At 39.8% G+C, this 20,238-nt stretch overlaps 1 protein-coding gene across 2 annotated transcripts in view; it reads left to right on the forward strand.

Moving 5' to 3' along the window:
- Positions 1–20,238, forward strand: part of LOC123372908 (contactin-associated protein-like 4) — a 302,483-nt gene that overhangs the window by 184,867 nt on the left and 97,378 nt on the right. For both annotated transcript variants that reach the window (XM_045021533.1, XM_045021534.1), the window contains 4 exons: positions 10,504–10,707; positions 10,879–11,051; positions 13,703–13,846; positions 17,037–17,298. In XM_045021533.1, coding sequence (XP_044877468.1) covers positions 10,504–10,707; positions 10,879–11,051; positions 13,703–13,846; positions 17,037–17,298 — 783 coding nt within the window. The remainder of the gene's footprint in view (positions 1–10,503; positions 10,708–10,878; positions 11,052–13,702; positions 13,847–17,036; positions 17,299–20,238) is intronic.

Below are 20,238 nucleotides of genomic sequence, written 5' to 3' on the forward strand. Positions count from 1 at the left end.
TTAATAAGTAAAAGGAAAATAACAAAGGAAAAATAGGGCACCCCAAAAGTAGTGAGGTGTAGGTGTTCAAATAAGGAAAAGGAGTTGAACCCTAGTTGGTGTAAGCGTAACACATTACAACAGCTGTATCCTGGCCTGCATGCCATGGTTGGGGAGACACCATGATGACAACCACAGGTGGTGCTGATGATGGTGTGGATGATGACAAACACTTCAGATTTTTCTGCAAGCTGCGCTGTAAATAATGCAAATGCTAGGTGTATTGTATTGCTCTCTCTCTCCTTTAACAGATTGTAGCATGTGTATTGTTGTTTGGTTGACTAATAAAAGTAAATATTGTAGAAAGATCACTATAGGCTGTTCTGCACCATGGGTAGGGATAAGATTACGTCATGGAGGTCACAGATTCTGTGATTTTCAGAGACCTGCATGACATTTTCTGCTTGAACCCCAGGGCAACGGGGCCAGAGCTGTCAGCTGGTGGTGGCCCTGAAGCTTGGAGCACCATAAGCAGCAAGGGGACCAGGAGCTCTCAAACGACATAGGCATAGGGTTGACAGGTGTCCAGTTTTGACCAGAACGCCTGATTGAAAAGGGTCCCTGGCAGCTCCGGCCGTTAAAAGTCCAATCGGCAGCGCAGCGGGGCTAAGGCAAGCTCCCTCCCGTGGCTCTGCGTGGCTCCCAGAAGCAGAGGCATGTCCCTCGTCCAGTCCTACACATAGGGGCAGCCAGAGGGCTCTGCACGTTGCTCCCACCTCAAGCGCAGGTTCCGCAGCTCCCATTCACTGGGAACCATGGCCAATGGGAGCTGCAGGGGTGGCACCTGCAGATGGGGCAGCCCGCAGAGGATTTGGGAGGAGGGAAATGCCGCTGCTTCTGGGATATGCTTGAGGTAAGCACTGCCCGGAGCCTGCACCCCTGACCGCCTCCCATACCCCAACCCCCTTCCCCAGCCCTGATCCCCCTCTTGTTCTCTGAAACCCTCGGTCCCAACCTGGAGCACTCTTCTGCACCCCCAGCCCCATACCAGAGCCCACACCCCAGCTGGAGCCCTCCCCGTCCCCATGCCCTGCTACAGCCCTGATCCCTCTTCTGCCTTCCGAACACTGGGGGTGCGGGCTCTGGGGTGGGACCAAACCCTCATCCCTGGTCCCACCCCAGAGCCTGCACCCCCAGCCAGAGTCCTCACCCCTGCACGCCAACCTCCTGCCCCAGCCAAAAGCCCCCTCCTGCACCTCTCAGCCCTAGCCTGGAGCCCCCTCCTGCACCCCAAATCCCTTATCCCTGGCCCCAGCCCAGAGCCCGTACCCCCTCGCACAGCCCAACCCCCTGTCTCAGCCCGGAGCCCCCTCCCATACTCTGAATCCCTCACCCCCCAGCCCAAAGCCCCCTCTGTTACCCTGGATTTTCAGAACTCCAAACAAGGGCAACTTCACTATTTTACTTCAGGCGGTGTAAGGAATAAATTAACAGGAACTACAGCACTTCCGTCCGATAAGATTTGTGCAAGGAAGTGTGCTTTATTTAAAACTGCAGTTTGTTAGATTTAAGCACCCACAAACATAAGCAATAGGTTTAGAACATCCCAGATATTTACCTAATATCTGGAAAGATATTGAGTAATTAACAGCAGGTTTGCAGTGGCCAGTTGCTCACCCACAGGGGAGAAAGGGTATTGGGAAAAACTTTTTTTTTATATAGCTTCAGAGGACTGCTTTAGCTATTTTTTATAACTATTTTTATAAAATACATAGGTTATAATAACCCCTACTGCATTATTATTTTAAAATAATATATATATATATATTTAATATTAGTGGTGTTTAGACTTAAGGTTTTTTAACCATTAAGGTTTTTAGTTTTAGTTGTTTACTTGTTTGTCTCATCCTCCCATTCTGATTAGCAGAAACTGCTAGCTAGAGCTAACTTTGCTTCTGAAAGCCTGTCTCCAAATTAACTCTTAACTATGTGATGTTTTATTTTATTAATTTAGGGTGGCTGAATGCACCCCCGAGCCAGCCCAGTGAAAATGAGCGAGTGATGGTGGGGAGAGCAAGTGACAGAGGGAGGGGCGATGGAGTGGGGCATGGGCAGGGCCTTGGAGGAGGAGTGGGCAAGGGGTGGGGCAAGGGTGTTTGTGTGAGTAGAAAGTTGGCAACCCTAGGCGGGCAGCAGGGGGACTATGGAGCTCCGAGGTACTGTGGGCAGTGAGGGAATCCAGAGTTCCCAGCTGCTACGGGCACCTGGAGCTCCCAGCCCCTGGGACGGTGGGGACCCGGAGCCGTTAGCCACTGCAGGGGGCAGGGATTCCAGAGCTCTGAGCCGCTGGGGCTGCAGTGGGGTCCAGAGTTGTCAGCCACGATGGTGGCGGGGGCCCCAGAACTATCAGCCACCATGGCTTCCGTGAAATTTTGTTTATTGCCAATGACCTGTCCCTGACTTTTACTAAAAATAACTGTAACAAAATCTTAACTTTAACTATGGGGTTCCCCCTTCTATTGATAACCTCGCTACTGTAGTTAATCTCGGGGCTGAACTCTCACAGATGAAAGTAGGTGACAGTTACCTTGGGGTGCATAATTAAAGTAACCCATAACTATAGATAAGGCTACAGTGTCTTGTGTAAAATGAGGTAGCAGCTCCAAGCTCCAATTATTTGATATTTTGTTGATTTTAATGTCTAGTTTAGAATTATTGCTCTCAGTTTCTTAAACCTAAATTTATTTTAAGTGAAATTACCTTTTTTATATGATGTGTGTGGGTCTGTGTATTGCAATTAACTTTCAGCCTTATGGGCAAGCAATTATTGGAACATAAGAGTCTCATGCACAATATGTTTGGTGTTGAAACTTCACTTTATAAATATAAAGAAATATAATATATTGGAAACATTATCAATATAAATAAGTTTTAATCAAGTATTAACACACCCTCTCCCAACTCAGGAAAAACAGGAGCAATGAGCAAATTACAAGGAACCAGGCAGTATTTGTCCTCTATACTCTGAAAAATGGGAGAATACATTAAAAAGAAAAACAACTGGCAGGATTTTTTTTTTAATCAGAGACACAGTTACCTTAAAGAAAAAGAAAAGCTCAGTCAACACATAAAAAACAAGATTTATCCACTGTGGTTGGGATTTTCCACTTGTTCTGTCATTTTAACACTGCTGTACAATCCTTGCTTTTAACATATGAATGCAATAGCTCCAATACCATTTAAAAACAATGTAAAGCATTTTAAAAATAGTTTATAAGTAACATACTTGGTATTTACACAATATATGATTTTATGATGTGGGGTAAGAGTTTTACTAGTGCCCATTTGGGATCAACTGTATCCGCCTGACAATTGCAATGGCATCATTAATCATAATTAATTCAACTGTCTCAAACTCATGACAATAATTCTTTTACATCAAACCTTATAATCAAATATTCTCTTTCTGTATGCAGCCAAGTGCTGAACACTTCCACCTTCTATAGATTCTGAAATAATGCCCAAAATAATGATTCCTCAGTCATTAAATTACATTGTATTTACATTCCCCAGTTACAGCCTTATGTTAATTCTCAATTCCCTTTTTATAGTTCCATTTCCACTCTGGAAATCATATATATTGTATTATGCAACATTCAATGTTAACATATACTATTTTTCATAGACTATTTACTTCTCAATTAGATTCATATTTTCCCAAATTCTACAACCACATGAAATCCTGAGTGATGTGACCTATTCATTTATTTGATTGGTTCTGCTAGCTAATAACTGAGTTACAGGATGTTGTTTTGTCTGCATATTCTGGAGACAGAGGGATACCTCGGTGGTTTGAGCATTGGCCTACTAAATCCAGGGTTGTGAGTTCAATCCTTCAGGGGGCCATGTAGGGAGTTGGGGCAAAAGTCAGTACTTAGTCCTGCTAGTGAAGGCAGGGGGCTGGACTTGTCCCTTCCAGTTTGATGAGTTAGGTGTATATCTCCATTTATGAATATAACCTTCCATGGTGGCAACTCATTCAAGATGGGCACTGGGATTAATATATGAAAACCATAGACTAGATCCTCCACTGGTATAAATCAGTATAGATCCATTTAAATCACTCTTTCAACCCTCACTGGCATGAGCCACTTAATTCTCACTTTAGCCCTATAAGTGGAATATAGGTGTAGCACAAGCCTTGTGTGGGCTCTCTGCAGATGAGCAAATGTCACCTATGATGCCCAGTACAATGGTTCTTCATCTCCTCTTTTCAGAGGTACTCCAAAGCCCTGAGAGCACATGCAGCTCACAGCATGAAACCATAGAATATTTAGTTGTTGAATTCTGTAGCATGGAAACTTACGCTTCTATGCAAAAAAATCACTTTTACTTATTTAAAGAGAACATCCCAAAGGCCCCCAGATTATGTTAGTAAGAAAAGTCTACTGACTAATCATGTTTCTATGTCTGTGCATATGTGTGGGGAAGTGGGAGTAGTTTCTTTTGTAAGGTCTCACATCTTTCTCTTCCATGCAGGTTTAATTTTGTTCAAAAATCTTGCTGTAGCCCAACTGATCCCCCTCTGTACAATTTCTACACTGGATTTCAGAGAAGGCCAGACACCCCTGTCATAAACAGATAGTTAAGGGTTAATGTCTCTTTTACCTGTAAAGGGTTAAGAAGCTCAGTAAACAAATTAGACAAATTAGAGGATTGGGCCAAAAGAAATATGATGAGGTTCAACAAGGACAAGTGCAGAGTCCTGCACTTAGGACGGAAGAATCCCATGCACTGCTACAGACTAGGGACTGAATGACTGGGCAGCAGTTCTGCAGAAAAGGACCTAGGGGTTACGGTGGACGAAAAGCTGAATATGAGTCAACAGTGTGCCCTTGTTGCCAAGAAGGCTAATGGCATTTTGGGTTGTATAAGTAGGGGCATTTCCAGCAGATCGAGGGACGTGATCATTCCCCTCTATTCAGCACTGGTGAGGCCTCATTTGGAGTACTGTGTCCAGTTTTGGGCCCCACACTACAAGAAGGATGTGGATAAATTGGAGAGCGTCCAGCGGAGGGCAACAAAAATGATTAGGGGGCTGGAGCACATGACTTATGAGGAGAGGCTGAGGGAACTGAGATTGTTTAGCCTGCAGAAGAGAAGAATGAGGGGGGATTTGATAGCTGCTTTCAACTACCTGAAAGGGGGTTCCAAAGAGGATGGATTAGACTGTTCTCAGTGGTAGAAGATGACAGAACAAGGAGTAATGGTCTCAAGTTGCAGAGGGGGAGGTTTAGGTTGGACATTAGGAAAAACTTTTTCACTAGTAGGGTGGTGAAGAACTGGAATGGGTTACCTAGGGAGGTGGTGGAATCTCCTTCCTTAGAGGTTTTTAAGGTCAGGCTTGACAAAGCCCTGGCTGGGATGATTTAGTTGGGTTTGGTCCTGCTTTGAGCAGGGGGTTGGACTAGATGACCTCCTGAGGTCCCTTCCAACCCTGAGATTCTATGATTCTATTATTCTAAACCTGGCTGACACCTGACCAGAGGACCAATGAAGGGACAAGATACTTTCAAATCTTGTTGGAGGGAAGTTTTGTTTGTGTTCTTTGTTTGGGGGTTGTTTGCTCTCGGGACATGAGAGGGACCAGTCGTCCATCCAGGCTCTCCAAATCTTTCTGAATCAGTCTCATGTTTTAATTTTGTAAGTACCCAGCCAGGAAAGCGTGTAGTCTTATGTTTGTTTTCTCAACCTGTAAATGTTTCTTTTGCTGGAAGGATTTTTTACCTCTGTTTGCTGTAACTTTGAAACTTAGAAGGGAGTGAAAGTCTGGGAGGGGAAAGGTGGGGGAATGGTTTATTTCCCCTTGTGTTAAGACCCAAGGGGTTTGGGTCTTGGGTTCCCCAGGGAAGGTTTGCGGGGAATGGAAAGTGTACCAAAACACTATATTAAGCTAGGAATTAAGCTTAGAAGGGTACATGAAGGTCCCCATCTTTTGGACGCTAAAGTTCAGAGTGGGGAACAAACCTATGACAACCCCTAAGTACATCTTCCATGTAAACATATGGAACAGCAATGATATTTTTGGGGAAACATACATATCATATCACACATCATAGCTAGCACTAATTCTAAATTGTCTGGTGTATTATCTGTCATCCAAGTGACAGCTACCAAGTACTGATAGCGAGTATCCTCCATCTCTCTCATGCTGTGGTGGCTTCAGCTTATCAACTAACTGAAGTAAATGATCTCCAGAAAAGATATCCATATAAGTAAGGCAGTTGTTGTAAATTTTCCACACAGCATGTTTTAGAGCATAAGTTCTTTTGGACAGGGACTCTCATTTTCTCTACAGTACCCACTACAAAGCAGCCCTGACCCGCTTGGCCTCTAACGGACTGCTGCAACACAAATAGCAGTAATAAGTTATGAAATTTTGGATTATTTTAATATTTATTATATTAATAAAAGAGTCCCTCCAAAATATTGTCCTCCATGTTCAGGGTTTTTTTTCCTGCTGTCTCTGCCAAGTTCCTCCATTTCATTCTCCTTAAGTGTAACTGGCGTTTTTTTTCCCCTCAGAAGAAGAAAAAACATATTTGCCAGCTGCAGATGAATACTCTTCCCCAGATATATTGACCTCATCTGCATCATGCTGTGATTGGGCAACATATCCTCTGTATTTACAAAAAATAATGCCTCTCAGCTCCTGGCTGCTTGTTCTTCCTATTCAAAGTGTGCAAATTAGATACATCTCTGCAGCAGTTTCCTGTGTTTTGTCACTAGCTAAATGTCAGATTGTGAGGATGAAGCTATGCTGCCAGTGTTAGTGTTAGAATTGTCCCCTGGCAGCTGCATGAAGCCTAAATATGTCTCTTTGGCAGACTCCTTTTTTCCCTCAACTACTACCTCTCTTGCTCAGTCCATCTGCGGGTGACCAGTAAATGCAGCTACAAACAATTCATATTTCACATAACAGAAGGACAGATGTGTTGAAATGTTTCCCTGACTTGTAGGCCATTATAGGGCCTAAATGGGACCAGACACAAACACTGTTGTTACAATTTCTAATGGGTTTGTGACAATGGCTGTGCTCTATAAAGACAGAATTTTAAAAATGGACACTAGTAAATTCAAGAAATGTTCCTGGTAGACACATTAATTAAGATGGGAGACAATGCTTGGCAGCAACATAACACCATGGGGACTGTGATCTCAAACCTCCAGGTCAGAGCCCTGGCACTACTACTGTTAAGTGATTGCTGCAAAGGGTTTGTGACAACCCCCTTTATACTAGGGCTACACAAAACCTCTGGAACAATTAAGTAAGCTGGACAAAGGTCTGTCCACAATCTGTATAGCTAGGATAATATATACACTTGCAAGAACTCTGTGCAAATGTGATGACAAAACTATATTTTTAAATATGGCCCATTATCTATGATATTACAGTAACCTAATTTCTCCAGCTGTTTTGTTTCATGCAAGGCCTGATTCAAGTGGCAAACCTAGCTCCTCCTAACTCCATAAACTGTTCCCATCCTCTCTCCTTAAAAGAAACAGAGGCCTAGTGACTTGATCTTCATTTCCTTCTCTTTAACAGTGACAATTATCTAACCAGGAACAATACATGTAACTAAAGTGATAACAATTAAGGAATACATGCAGTGAATAGAGTTTGAAATTTGTTTCTATGGAGTGTTTATTAGACAACTTCAAACAATGAACACATTTTCAAAACTCAAACCTGTTGTTTGCAACTAATACTTTGACTAGCTTTATCAAAATCTTCTCTACTTTCTGGTTGAGACCCACTGAAAAATTTGATTCTGTGGTATGCAGGGAGCTGCAGCATTCTGTGATTTATGATGGCTCTGCTGTATTTTGGGACTTCTGTATCTTCGGGAGTATAGCTAAATAATGGACTAAATAATTCTGAAAACATGCCTGTGTTTTGACTTTGTGAAAGATGATAATTAAAAGATTTGTGGTCCCAAAGTGAATCAGCCTTTCCATTTACCTTTCTTATAACATTTTTACTTGAAGGGCAGAAGAAGAAATCTACTGAGATTGATGTTCAGATAACAAATTCACCGAAATATGAGTTAATGACTGTAGTAAAGGGGAAAAAAGTAGTAACACTCTTTGTTAATTAGAATCATAAACTTCTACCCTGATGAGCAGAATGCATTTTGTCCTCTCTCTCTCTTCCTCTTCCTCTCCCTGTTCCTCACACTTTGGTGGGAATGCATTGATGGTAAAAATGGTAGATGCACAAGAATGTTAATAATGTCTATGATCAATAGTTACATTCTTTTCACAGTCTTCACTCATTCATATTAAAGGGTTTTTTTCCCGAGTAAGGACTGAGGAAACACTACAGCGGGGGTTCTCAAACTGGGGGACCCTTCAGGGGGTTACGAGCTTATTACATGGGGAGTTGCGAGCTGTCAACCTCCACCCCAAGCCCCGCTTTGCCTCCAGCATTTATAATGGTGTTAAATATATTAAAAAGTGTTTTTAATTTATAAGGTGGGTCACACTCAGAGACTTGCTATGTGAAAGGGGTCACCAGTACAAAAGTTTGAGAGCCACTGCACTGCAGGGTTAAGCTCATTGTGAATAGTGAAGTGATTTTGGAGAGCAGGAATATACATTATTCTTCCTCTGTTGCTCAACAGCTAATACCAATACATGTGTGTTACCAATAATGAAAGCACACTATTGTCAGTGCCTGTTAAGAATATGTCTAATGAGTGTTTTAACTGCATTGTTACATTTGTGAAAGCTTAAAAAAAAGCCCTGTTTTATTGACACTCCTACTTGCAATCTAATAAACATAAAAGCACATCATTTGTATTTGCCATGGATTTATGTTTTTACTTTCAACATTTATTCAGTGGAATAACAAAGGACAATACTCAAATGAAAATGCTTTTTAGGCAGAATGTAATGCATATTCATTGTGCACTTGGTAAATGAATTCTTCATAAGAACAAAGTACATTAACAAGATGTGGAGAAAATCAACAGACTACATTCTCAAAACATAACTGCATTAAATTGACAAGGATTTTTGACTGGTGAAAATAAATGGCTAACTTTAAATACTATGGATAATTTGAATTGAGTTCATTTTTATGCCACAATGTGGAGCAATTTTTTTTTTGGTCAAATTAAATAAAGTTAGTAAACAGATAATGTGTTTCTAGTGACTTGGAAGAAATCAGTCAGTCAGTTGAAAAGTAACTTCGTATTTTATTGGGTCCCCTTTACATCTTCATTTATTTCACAAATGTATCTTTCAAGGACAATTACCTTTTTCTTCTTTACTTATGAGGTGTGAATATTCTAAGAGCTTTTCTTGGTAATATCGGTTCCTTCATGTCTTTCTTGTTCAATATACAACTGATTTTGACAGATGTTCTTTGATATATCATTGGTCTAAAATCACTTTTTTTCAGATGAAGTGAATGTATGTGACCTTGAAAGAGACTAGATAAAACATTTTCACAAGACAGAAAGTAGACTTCATTGGGGCAGCTGTCATGCAGCTGCAATAATGCGCCTATTATAATAAGTCACTGAGACTATGAATGTGAAACAAAATAACTGAAAAAACATAAAAACATGAATCTCCCTACTGTCACTGTGTTCTTTATCTGTTAAATTTAGAGAGCATTTGCTTTCTTTCGTGTATTATAGTATGCATTTCTAATGACCTCTCATATATCCAAGATGTTTCCATTTCTAGCAAAATATTTCTTATATTGAGAAATGACCAATGGGATATAGCAAAGCAGCTTTTTCTAGTTCTAAATCTAAATGGCCTGATACTCATCTCACTGGTGTAGAAAAAGAGTATTTCTTTTGATGTCAGTGTTACACTAGGTGAGAAAAGAACAAGGGCTGACTAACTACATCATAATTAGTGGGTTTTCTTTCCTAAGATTAACTTTATTCATTTTCCAGAATAAAATGAACTAATATTAATTTAAATGAATATAAAACCACAAGATTGCCCTTAATAGTGGCTTAAAGCTATAGTCCATCTTGGGGTAACTTGAAAGTCCTGTCCCTCACTCAGTAAGACGTAATGGGTTTGATGCTTCTCTCACACTGGTATACAGCAGGAGCAATTGCATTGAACTTAATAGAATTGCACTGGTGTCAGAATACTATGAGGTCAGAATTAGGCCCAAAACTTCCAGGTCACAAGGCTGCAGTGCTACCTTTTTGCAAGCTTCAGAGTGTACTTTAAGTAACAGACATGTTTAGAGGCTATGCCCCCTCGGAACCACTCACTCTGGGGAGTCTACTGCCAGCAATGGTGCAAATCTGGAGAAGTCCTGGCACTCGGGAGAACAAGGAGTGCCACTTTTAATGGGGTCCTGAGTTGGTGTGTAGTGGGGTGGGGAGGGGGAGGCTTCCTTCACACTTCATTCATGCACTGTGAAGCAAAATAAACTCCTTGTTGTCTAAACATACGATTACAAGTTATCTTTAATTTCTTTATTGCTAGGGTCTGAGGTGGCTGATTTTGATGGGAAAAGTTGCCTGCTCTACAGATTCAGTCAAAAATCCATGACTGCCCTGAAAGATGTGATTTCTCTGAAGTTTAAAACAATGCAAAGCGATGGAATTCTACTGCACAGAGGAGGACAGAATGGAGATCACATCACATTGGAATTAGTAAAAGGAAAACTTTCTTTATTAATTAATTTAGGTAATGGCTATGGGGTGTATAGTCTTGCTGCACCCATTAGATGTTGTGTCAAAAATTCCTGTATATTAAGCTTATTTTAACCTATTGTATGCCATAAGCTAGGAGCACGTTTAAATATCCATATTCTTTTATAAAATGAATCTCACAGTTTGTTCTTTTTCTCATCTCAAGGTGATGCTAAAATTCGTTCTGCTAATATTACCCTGGGCAGCCTTTTGGATGATCAGCACTGGCATTCAGTCCTCATTGAACACTTTAACAATCAAGTAAACTTTACAGTGGATAAACACAGTCATCATTTTCATGCAAAGGGGGAACTCAATTATTTGGACCTTGATTATGAGGTGTGAAAATTACCTTTCATTTATTACATTTATTACCTTTGTTATGTAAATGTAATGAAATAAGTGCAGGGAACAGAACTGTTTAGGGAATTTTATAGTAATTCAAATGTTGGTGAAGCTTATATTTGGAAGAAATGGATCAGAGAAATGTCTTCTTTACCATACTTCTGCAAAACCTTACAGGACACTACTGTGACGGATTGGGTCACAGAGACCTGTTGGGACTGCCAGCTGGTGTGCTGAGACTACCTCTGAGACTATTTTCTCTGGCAGCTTGGGACTTCAGTACCCTGTATTGTTGAGCCAGAAATGCTAGCCTGCTGCAAACACAGACTTAGGTCTGAATCATGTCCCCCAAAAGCTGCAGATTTAACTGAAAACGGCTTAGAAAGTGTTCCTGTCTCTAGCACCCAGACACCAAGTTCCCAATGGGATCCAAACCCCAAATAAATCAATTTTACTCTGTATAAAGCTTATACAAGGTAAACTCATAAATTGTTCGCCCTCTATAACACTGATAGAGAGATATGCACAGCTGTTTGCTCCCTCGGGAATTAATTACTTGCTCTGAGTTAATTAATAAGAATTTTATTAAATATTAAATATAAAAAGTAGTATTTAAGTGGTTCCAAGTAATAACAGACAGAACAAAGTAAATTACCAAACAAAATAAAACAAAAACACTCAAGTCTTAGCCTAATACAATAGGAAACTAAATGCAGGTAAATCTCACCCTCAGATATGTTCCAATGAGCTTCTTTCACAGACTAGACTCCTTATTTGTCTGGATGCAGCAATCACTCACCCCTGGAATTACTGTCCTTTGTTCCAGTTTCTTTCAGGAATCTCTTTGGGGCAAAGAGCTAGCTAAAGACAAAATGGAGGGGTTTCCTGGGCCTTTTATATTCTCTCTCTTGTGGGCGGAAATCCCTTTGTTCTCCTGTGCTAAATCACAGCAACAAGATGGAGTCTGTAGCCACCTGAGAAAGTCACACATCTATGGATGATTCAGCTTTTTGTAGGCCAACGCCATTGTTCACATGTTAGTTTGAGCATTCCCAGGAAAGCTCAGATGTGGATTGGCATCTCCCAAAGTCCATTATCAGTTAAGCATTTCTTGATAGGGCGCTTACTGAGAATAGTCCTTTCTCAAGAAGCTGACCAAATGCTTCACTGAGGCTACTTAGAATCAAACACATGCATAGCCAATATTCATAACTTCAAATACAAAAATGATACATACAGACAGACAGCATAATCATAACCAGCAAACTACAACCTTTCCATAATGGGCTTCCTCTGTAAAAGAACTGGTGAAACCATAGGACCCTGGTTGCAACAATGATCTATACAGTCACAGTTTATGTCAATAATGTCAAAACTGTGTCAATAGATCATCTTTTTTGCTTCTATATTCATTATTATTTTTATGGTGATTTCTAGTAATATCCAAAATCCTGTACAAACATATAAGGAGGTATGATTCCCCATCCCAAAAATCACACCACAAGGTGTGGTCAAAGAAAATTCACTTGGCAAGGTCCATCTCTGAAATCTTTAGTTTTAAAGTTCCATTTACCGCAAATCTAGAAATGAACAAGCATCTGAGCCTCACATCTTCCACACATCTTCCTCATTTGTGCAATTTACAGGTTTTTCTAAAGGAGTGTGTATAATGTACTGCAGAGATTTTCAAACACTGGTCCCTGGAGCAGTTCTGTGGAGTGCTGGCTGATTGCAAAGTGCTGGCTCCCCTCCTATTTTCAGTTGAGAGAAGCAAAACAGATGAATGGGGGCGATAAAGGGCTTTGATCCTGTTAAGTGCTGAACACCCTGGCCTGAATCCAGCAAGGTGCTTAAACACATACTTAAATTTAAGCACTGAATATCCTATTACTTCAACTGGATCATTCAGATGCTTAAAGTTAAGCCTATGCATGCTTAAGTTCATTGGATCAAAGCCAGAGTGCTCAGCACCATGTAGGATCTAGCCCAAAATGAAGAGTTTTAGCAGACAGTGTGATAAAATACTTTTTTCATTAAGTTGGCTAAAAATGCATAAACATGTTTCTAATATAACTTTTCCATGTAAATGATTGCTGTAGTTGTTACAAGGATGTTATAAGATCAAAAATGGAAGGATAAACTGGCCAAGAAATAATCACTATATTAAAATATAATTCACGCTATGAAAAAGTTTGAGAACTCCTGCTGTTTGCTATATATGCCATTTACTTCCAAAATGTAAAGGTTTTCTGAGTTATGAAAGTAAGATACTTTTTCTTGACTTTTTAATTAAAACTCCTGAAGAGCCTCTTCAGGAAAATAGAAGCAGCAAAGAATCCTGTGGCACCTTTGCTGCTTCTACAGAACCAGACTAACACGGCTACCCCTCTGATACTTCAGGAAAATAAAGGTTCTAAGGTTAAATTATTTTTAATGCATACATATTTTTATAAGGTCTACATTTTGCTAACCTATATTTTAAGCTAATAGATTTGATGACAGCAAAGAGCTAAAAAAATAGATTGATTCACAATTGGCCAATTTCTATCTGCTGCTGCTATACTGTTGTTAAAATTTATCAGCTTTGCAAGCAGATTTTCAGAAAATTACTTAATAGTATTATTGATTTCTCTTCTCTTTCTAAGCTCAGCTTTGGAGGGATCCCACTGCCTGGAAAATCAGGGTCATTACCACGCAAGAACTTTCATGGGTGTTTTGAAAACCTTTATTACAATGGAGTAAACATTATTGATTTGGCAAAGAGACGTAAACCTCAGATCTACATTATGGTAAGAGATTCCTACTGGAAGAAAAAGTCAATCTCAAGTGTCCTGTAGTAATAACCGAAAGCTTCTCAACTTTTGATACATAGAAAATCAGATCACAGTCTAAATCAAGAAATGTGGGCTAGAAGGTGGCTGCTTCCATGTGAATTTCAGCAGGTTGAGGATTTCCATCCTGAGTTCTTTTTTCCTAGAGGCAAACAGAATTTGGGTATTTGTGCTCTGGGAATGCTGAGGCCAGACGGTGCTGCTTCTATCACATAGAATTGTAGAGAGGTCAGAGTACAGCAGTGTTGTGGCCATGTCCTCACCACCTGCCTACTAGCAAATGCCAGAAGGTTTTTTCTTTTTTTTCTTTTTCTTCTTTTTCTTCTCCTCACCAGCACTCAGGAGCATTTTGTCTTACAGAGGCTACTTCTGCAGCACTTAGGCATTCACATGCTTTTCCCCATTGTAGACTGCCTTGTGTCTGAAGAGAGATAATTTAGACTGGTATGTTCTAATCCATTTGCCATGGTACAACCAAGAGCTGTGACTAGACAAACCCCAACCAGTTAGAGGTTTGGTTTCAGTAACTTATCTGACCTATCCAAGCCTCTAGCATCCAGATATTTGGACTGCAAAACTCACTGCTGCACGCTTTCTTGCAAGGGTTGCTATAATTACTGCTGCTTCTCAGGGCAATAATATCACATGAGCAGTTTTTTTTGAGGTTTTTGGAATTTCCACTTCCAATGTTAGCCAGAAGCAAAGAATTGAAAAAGAAAATAGCTATAAATAAATAAAAGACTTTTCAAAATGTTTTTCTTTGAGTTGGGGCCAAAATATGGCTAAACAATCAGGCCAGTTCCTCTCTCTCGCTCTCTCCCATAAATTGGAATATTTGAGCCCTTCCCTGCTTTAATTTGTTTTACTTGTTGCATGAACCTGTTCTGAAAACATTCCAGAAGTACAATAAAAAATGAGAGAAAACAAATAAGTAGGTAGTATCCTTTCTGATTGCCTCTTCATGGGAACTTGTTTAGTAAGATGCAGTTACAGAATAATTGAACAAGAGATCAGAAATTGCATCAGCTTCATCTCAAATAATACAAACTGCTGTTTTATTTTGGCTGAAAAATATTTCGGAAGTGTCTTAGGGTTTTAAAAGTGCCAGAAAATAGGGGGTACCACAGAATGCCTGCTAAATAGGCAGTGTGCTAGTTTGATATGGTATCAGGCAGCTGTCCAAATGATGTGAAAGGAGACTCTGCAGATGGTAAAGCTTTTAGCTTTTAACAAGTTTTATTAGTCTGATGATTGCCTTTTCACTGTGGGTCAACTCAGTTTACTATTCACTTTTCTGTGGTTGCATTCATAAACAGAGAGCTTCCTCCTCCACCCCCACTGACAGTAAAAAACAGAATAGAGAAACTTATGGTATGTCTACACAGCAAAGAACAATCCACGGCTGGCCCATGCCAGCTGACTTGGGCTGTTTTATTGCTGTGTAGACTTCCAGCTCAGGCTGGAGCTCGAGCTCTGGGACTCTCTCACCTTGCAGGTGCAGATATCTACATATCAATGAAACATGCTGTAGCCCAAGCATGGATGTCTAATTGCTGTCTAGACATAATGTTGCCAAGGTCAGAAGCAAGTGCGTGTTCCAGTTTCTCTCTGGATTCTTCATAAAAAAACATATTTTACTGATTTGGGGATGTATATTTTCTTAAAGAGATTTTACAGCCCGGCAGTGGTAGGCCATAGTTCTATGTACCTTAGAAAATGTAAAGGTTGGTTGTGTCAACCAGAAAAAAAAAAGTTGTTTAATTGCTTGGAAAAAAAATCGGTTAGAAATTATAGATATAGTGCAGTGGTTCTCAAACTTTTGTATCGGTGACCTCTTTCACATAGCAAGCTGCTGAGTGCGAGCCCCCTTATAAATTAAAAACACATTTTTATATATTTAACACCATTATAAATGCTGGAGTGGGGTGGAGGCTGACAGCTTGTTACCCCCTGAGGGATCCCGACCCCCAGTTTGAGAACCCCTGATATTGTGTGATTTTTATTTACAGCTTGAAAGATGCCAGCAAGTGTTTAGATCATATAGTTTGTATTGTATGAGTATCAAGAATCATAATATGTTCTCTAACTAGCTCGCTCTCTAATCTGTGGAAATCTGCTGTTGCTATTCTGATCCACATATCTTGAAGCACTAGTTATAACTGTATGTGTACTATAGGATCCCTGTTTGCCAACTGGGCACATTGCCTTTAGCGTTACTAAATTCATGCTTCTTATTTGGTTGCTGCTCAGCCTGGTGCAGCTGAAAAGAGAGCTTTTACTGCACATCTGTGGGCATAAATAGTCCCCTTCTCTTCTGGTCACCTGCGGTGGGGGGATGGGTCAATGTGGGAATGCGGATATGGAGCTGCCTCCGTTAGCAGGTAATTCTCTGGCTCTCTAGTCACCTTCTCCAACAAGCCAGACAAAGAACCCCACTGCTTAATGTGCAGTGAGGTCATCTGCTTTACTAAAATTGTGCTTCTTATTTGGGTGAATTACAATTATATCTGCATTTCCCCACCCGCCAGAGTGAGTTCAGTACAGAATCCAAATCACATTGAATTGGAAAGATTGTTTTTCAGTCCAATACACTGCCTTTCCCAAGAACCAAATATGGAACGCCATATAGCACTTACCAGCCCCTCTGCAACACCTCTTCCTCCCTGTAATCATTTAATCTCCTTGAAACCTCATAGCAGGCTCTTGCTACCATTGGAATTTTATCTGGAAGTCCTACTAAGCTCTTGAAGCTCCCAGAGGCTGAGTCCAAAATAAAACAGAAATAGAATACTTCTGTGTACTCCCTGGTATGTCATTCTATCATGTGTGTAACCCAGAATCTTACCTTATTTGGTACAGGTCTCTGTTTACCCTGTGATTACCTAGGAGGGAATTGATTTCTATGCTCTGATGAAGAACCTAGTGAATTTTTCTTTTGATGTCTGATATTCTTATTTATTCATAGTCCTACCTGAATTTTGGACTAAAACATCCAAAATGAATATGAATTTAACAATAGCCTTTGTTCATTGTCATGATGAACCATAGGTGGTATGGTATCCACACATAATTTCATGCAACTACATGTAGAATGAACTGTGTTTCTCAGAACATTCCCTAATGCTGCACTTATTTTATTTATTTTCAGGGCAACATGTCCTTCTCTTGTTCAGAGGCACAGATGGTTCCTGTCACTTTTCTGAGCTCCGGTAGCTACCTAGCATTGTCTGGCACATCAGGACAAGATGAAGTGTCCATCAGTTTTCAGTTTCGCACCTGGAACAAGGAGGGACTTTTGTTGTCCACTAAACTACACCAGACTTCAGGTGGTCTCCTCCTTTATCTGAGTGATGGGAAAGTTAAAATGAGCATCTATAAACCAGGAAAAGCACAAAGTGACATCACTGCAGGTAACAGAAAATTAATTTCTATGCATAAATGTGTCACGTGAGCTATTATATTTGTATCAACAATCCATTCCAAGGGTCCGGTCCTGGAACTCTTGTTCATGTGTGTAATCCTTGCTCATGTGAGTATTACGCCTGAAGATTTCCAAAGCAGTGGTTTTTTCCCCCTTTTCTGACATACATTCATATGTGCACATTTCAAACTACTGACAAATTTCCCAGGAAACAAATTACTTGCATGACTGTACATTGCAGAATCAGGACCTAAGTCTGCAGGTACTTACATGAATCCCTTAATTGTAGAATTTGAGCGTTTTATCTTATTTTCCATCTGGGAAAGGGAAATCAGTTAGACTATTAGACTATTAAGAAGCTAATATTTTGCAATGTTCTCACTAGAGATTATGTGATTCCTTTGGATACAAAAATATTTGTATTACAGTTGTGCATAGAGGCCCCACTTAAAAGTTGTTAGGTACTGGGTGGACACGTAGTAGGAGCCAGTTCCTGCCCAGAGGAGCTTACAGATCAAATAGATAAGGCAGACAAAGGAGAGGGCAATCAGTGAAACAGAGATTTTCTCAAAGACCCCCACTGGGTCAGCAACGGAGTTGAGCATGGAACCGAGGTCTCCTGAATTTTAGCTCAGTGGCCTGTCCACTAGGACACACCATTTCTCTCTGTCTGTGATGTGATCCCTCTTCTCCATTATCTATGCCAGCTGATAAAGAATGCTAATTCCTGGGTGTGGGGGTGAGGAAATATTAAATATAACTCTACAGTTCAATCTCTCTCCACATGTCTATAATGATGAAAATAGGAATTTTTAAACAATTGATTATTTTAATTCAGGAAAAGATTGCATACCAGTAATGGTAATAAGCAATGTTGAAATATGCATAAAGACGACAATCCTGCTCTTATTGAAAATAAATGGGGGTTAGCTATTGATATCAGTGGGAGCAGGATCAGTCCAGTGTGTGTTTTAAACTAAAATAAATGATGTACAGAGAGCTCCATTTTAATTACTACCATGCTTCCCCAGGCTCACCATCAGAAAATGTTAATTCCACAGTAAGAGTGGCAATGATGTGTAGTTTACTGAGATATATTAGACTTCTTCAGAAGCTGTTTCAATCACAGCTCAATTATATGATACATGTTAATGAAATGGTTTCAATGCAATGTCACTTTAACAGGCCTGCTAAAGGTAGTATGACTTTTAACTAGACTACTGACATGTATGTATGACAAATTAGCAAACTACAAAAGTGGCAATAAAAATACATAACATATTCCCAATTGATTGAAAATCCTCACAAAAAATCTTGAAATGCTATATTAAAATGTGATTTAGCTTTATTATGTGATGAATACAACAAGCCCTCCATATGGTCTGAGATATGGAATAACACTTGTCTATGCAAATGCAGAACACTAATGCATTTCTTAAACAAACAAACAAATAAACAAACCCACAACTCCTATTCTCTCCTAAAGCAGTAAGTTATCTAATAAAACCATACTGTGAACTTCTTCTTGAGCTTTTGAAGTGTTTGTTGTTGCTACATTCACTGAAGCAAATCAAGTCTGCATTTGGAGATTGAGTAATTAAATTATGGATGGTTGGACAGGTTTGTTCCCCTACAGGCAAAGACTTATGACCTGGCTTTCACACATACAAAATTTGATAATTAAATCAGAGCATATTAGTTTGAGCACAGTTCTCAGAATTCATTACCATGAGTTTTTAAAAGATTTTTTGTCATATAAAAAGGAGAATAGCATATTAAATTCATGAGTGATTAAGTTATAATAAGCGAAATCCTTCTGTTACAGACGGGTTGTTTAATATCTTTTTTTTCTTTGTAGCCCCTTTTGCAAGTTGGTCATCAAATGTTCAGAAAGCAATAGAACACAGTTTAAAGAAAAAAGGAAGAAATGAAACAAAGTTAATTTGTGTTCAATGATGAGTCCAAATTGAGTTACAATATGGACGAATGTTTGAGATATTACTACCCAGTTTATTAATGTGCACTGCCTTTTAAAATATGTAATTTTTAATTAAATGATTTTTAAAACCATTACATTCAGATGCTGTATTTCAGGTTAAGCTACACATTATTATCTTCTAGAACTGCTCAAAGTCTTTCATTACTTACTATAAGCCATGCACGCTGCTCTGTGTGTGTGTGTGTGTGTGTGTGTGTGTGTGAGAAGAGTGTTATCTTCCTTCTGTCATGGGTGGCCTCACACAGAACTCTGGGTGATATTTTGTAGAAAGCGTAATTGTAGAACTCAGATACTACCATACTACCATGTTGGTGGCCTACCTAGCCACCTACATGGCTATGTGGATTTTTTTTTTTAAAGTCATTGCCCTAATAGTGTGATTAAAATTACCATTTTCCTCCTCATTTTTGTGCTGGGGGGAGATTGTTGTTGATTTGTTTGTTTTTTGTGAAATGTTTCTTGTCAAAATTCCACAGAGAGATTTCAGAAAAAAAAAAACCATACAATTTCGACCAGCAAAATTTACACTGGTGGCCACTTGACCTCTGCTGCAGACATTCAGCACTAAACTACCCCTCCTACACAAATAAATATATTCAGTTCATTAATCTAGTTATGTCAATATCTGCAGTGGAGGATTTTCTCTGGACTGTTTCATTCTACCTCTCCTACTGGCATTCTATAGCATTCAGGTCTAACCAAGGGACTTTATGGAGGTCCTTACTCCAGGGTGGACCGAATGGGTGTGCAATTCCAATAGCATCCTTCTGGATGGCATTCTGTCCAAAGTGGAGATTAGCTATATCTCCAGACAACTTTGTGTATTTCTATGCATGCCCAATAAATTACAATAAACAAGTCAAACATGAGTAGATGATGTTGTGAAAGTTCTATTACCCATTTCCAATTAACCAAATTAGTTCCTCTACT

Source organism: Mauremys mutica, chromosome 6 (assembly GCF_020497125.1).
Source record: "Mauremys mutica isolate MM-2020 ecotype Southern chromosome 6, ASM2049712v1, whole genome shotgun sequence".
Lineage (NCBI taxonomy): Eukaryota > Metazoa > Chordata > Testudines > Geoemydidae > Mauremys > Mauremys mutica.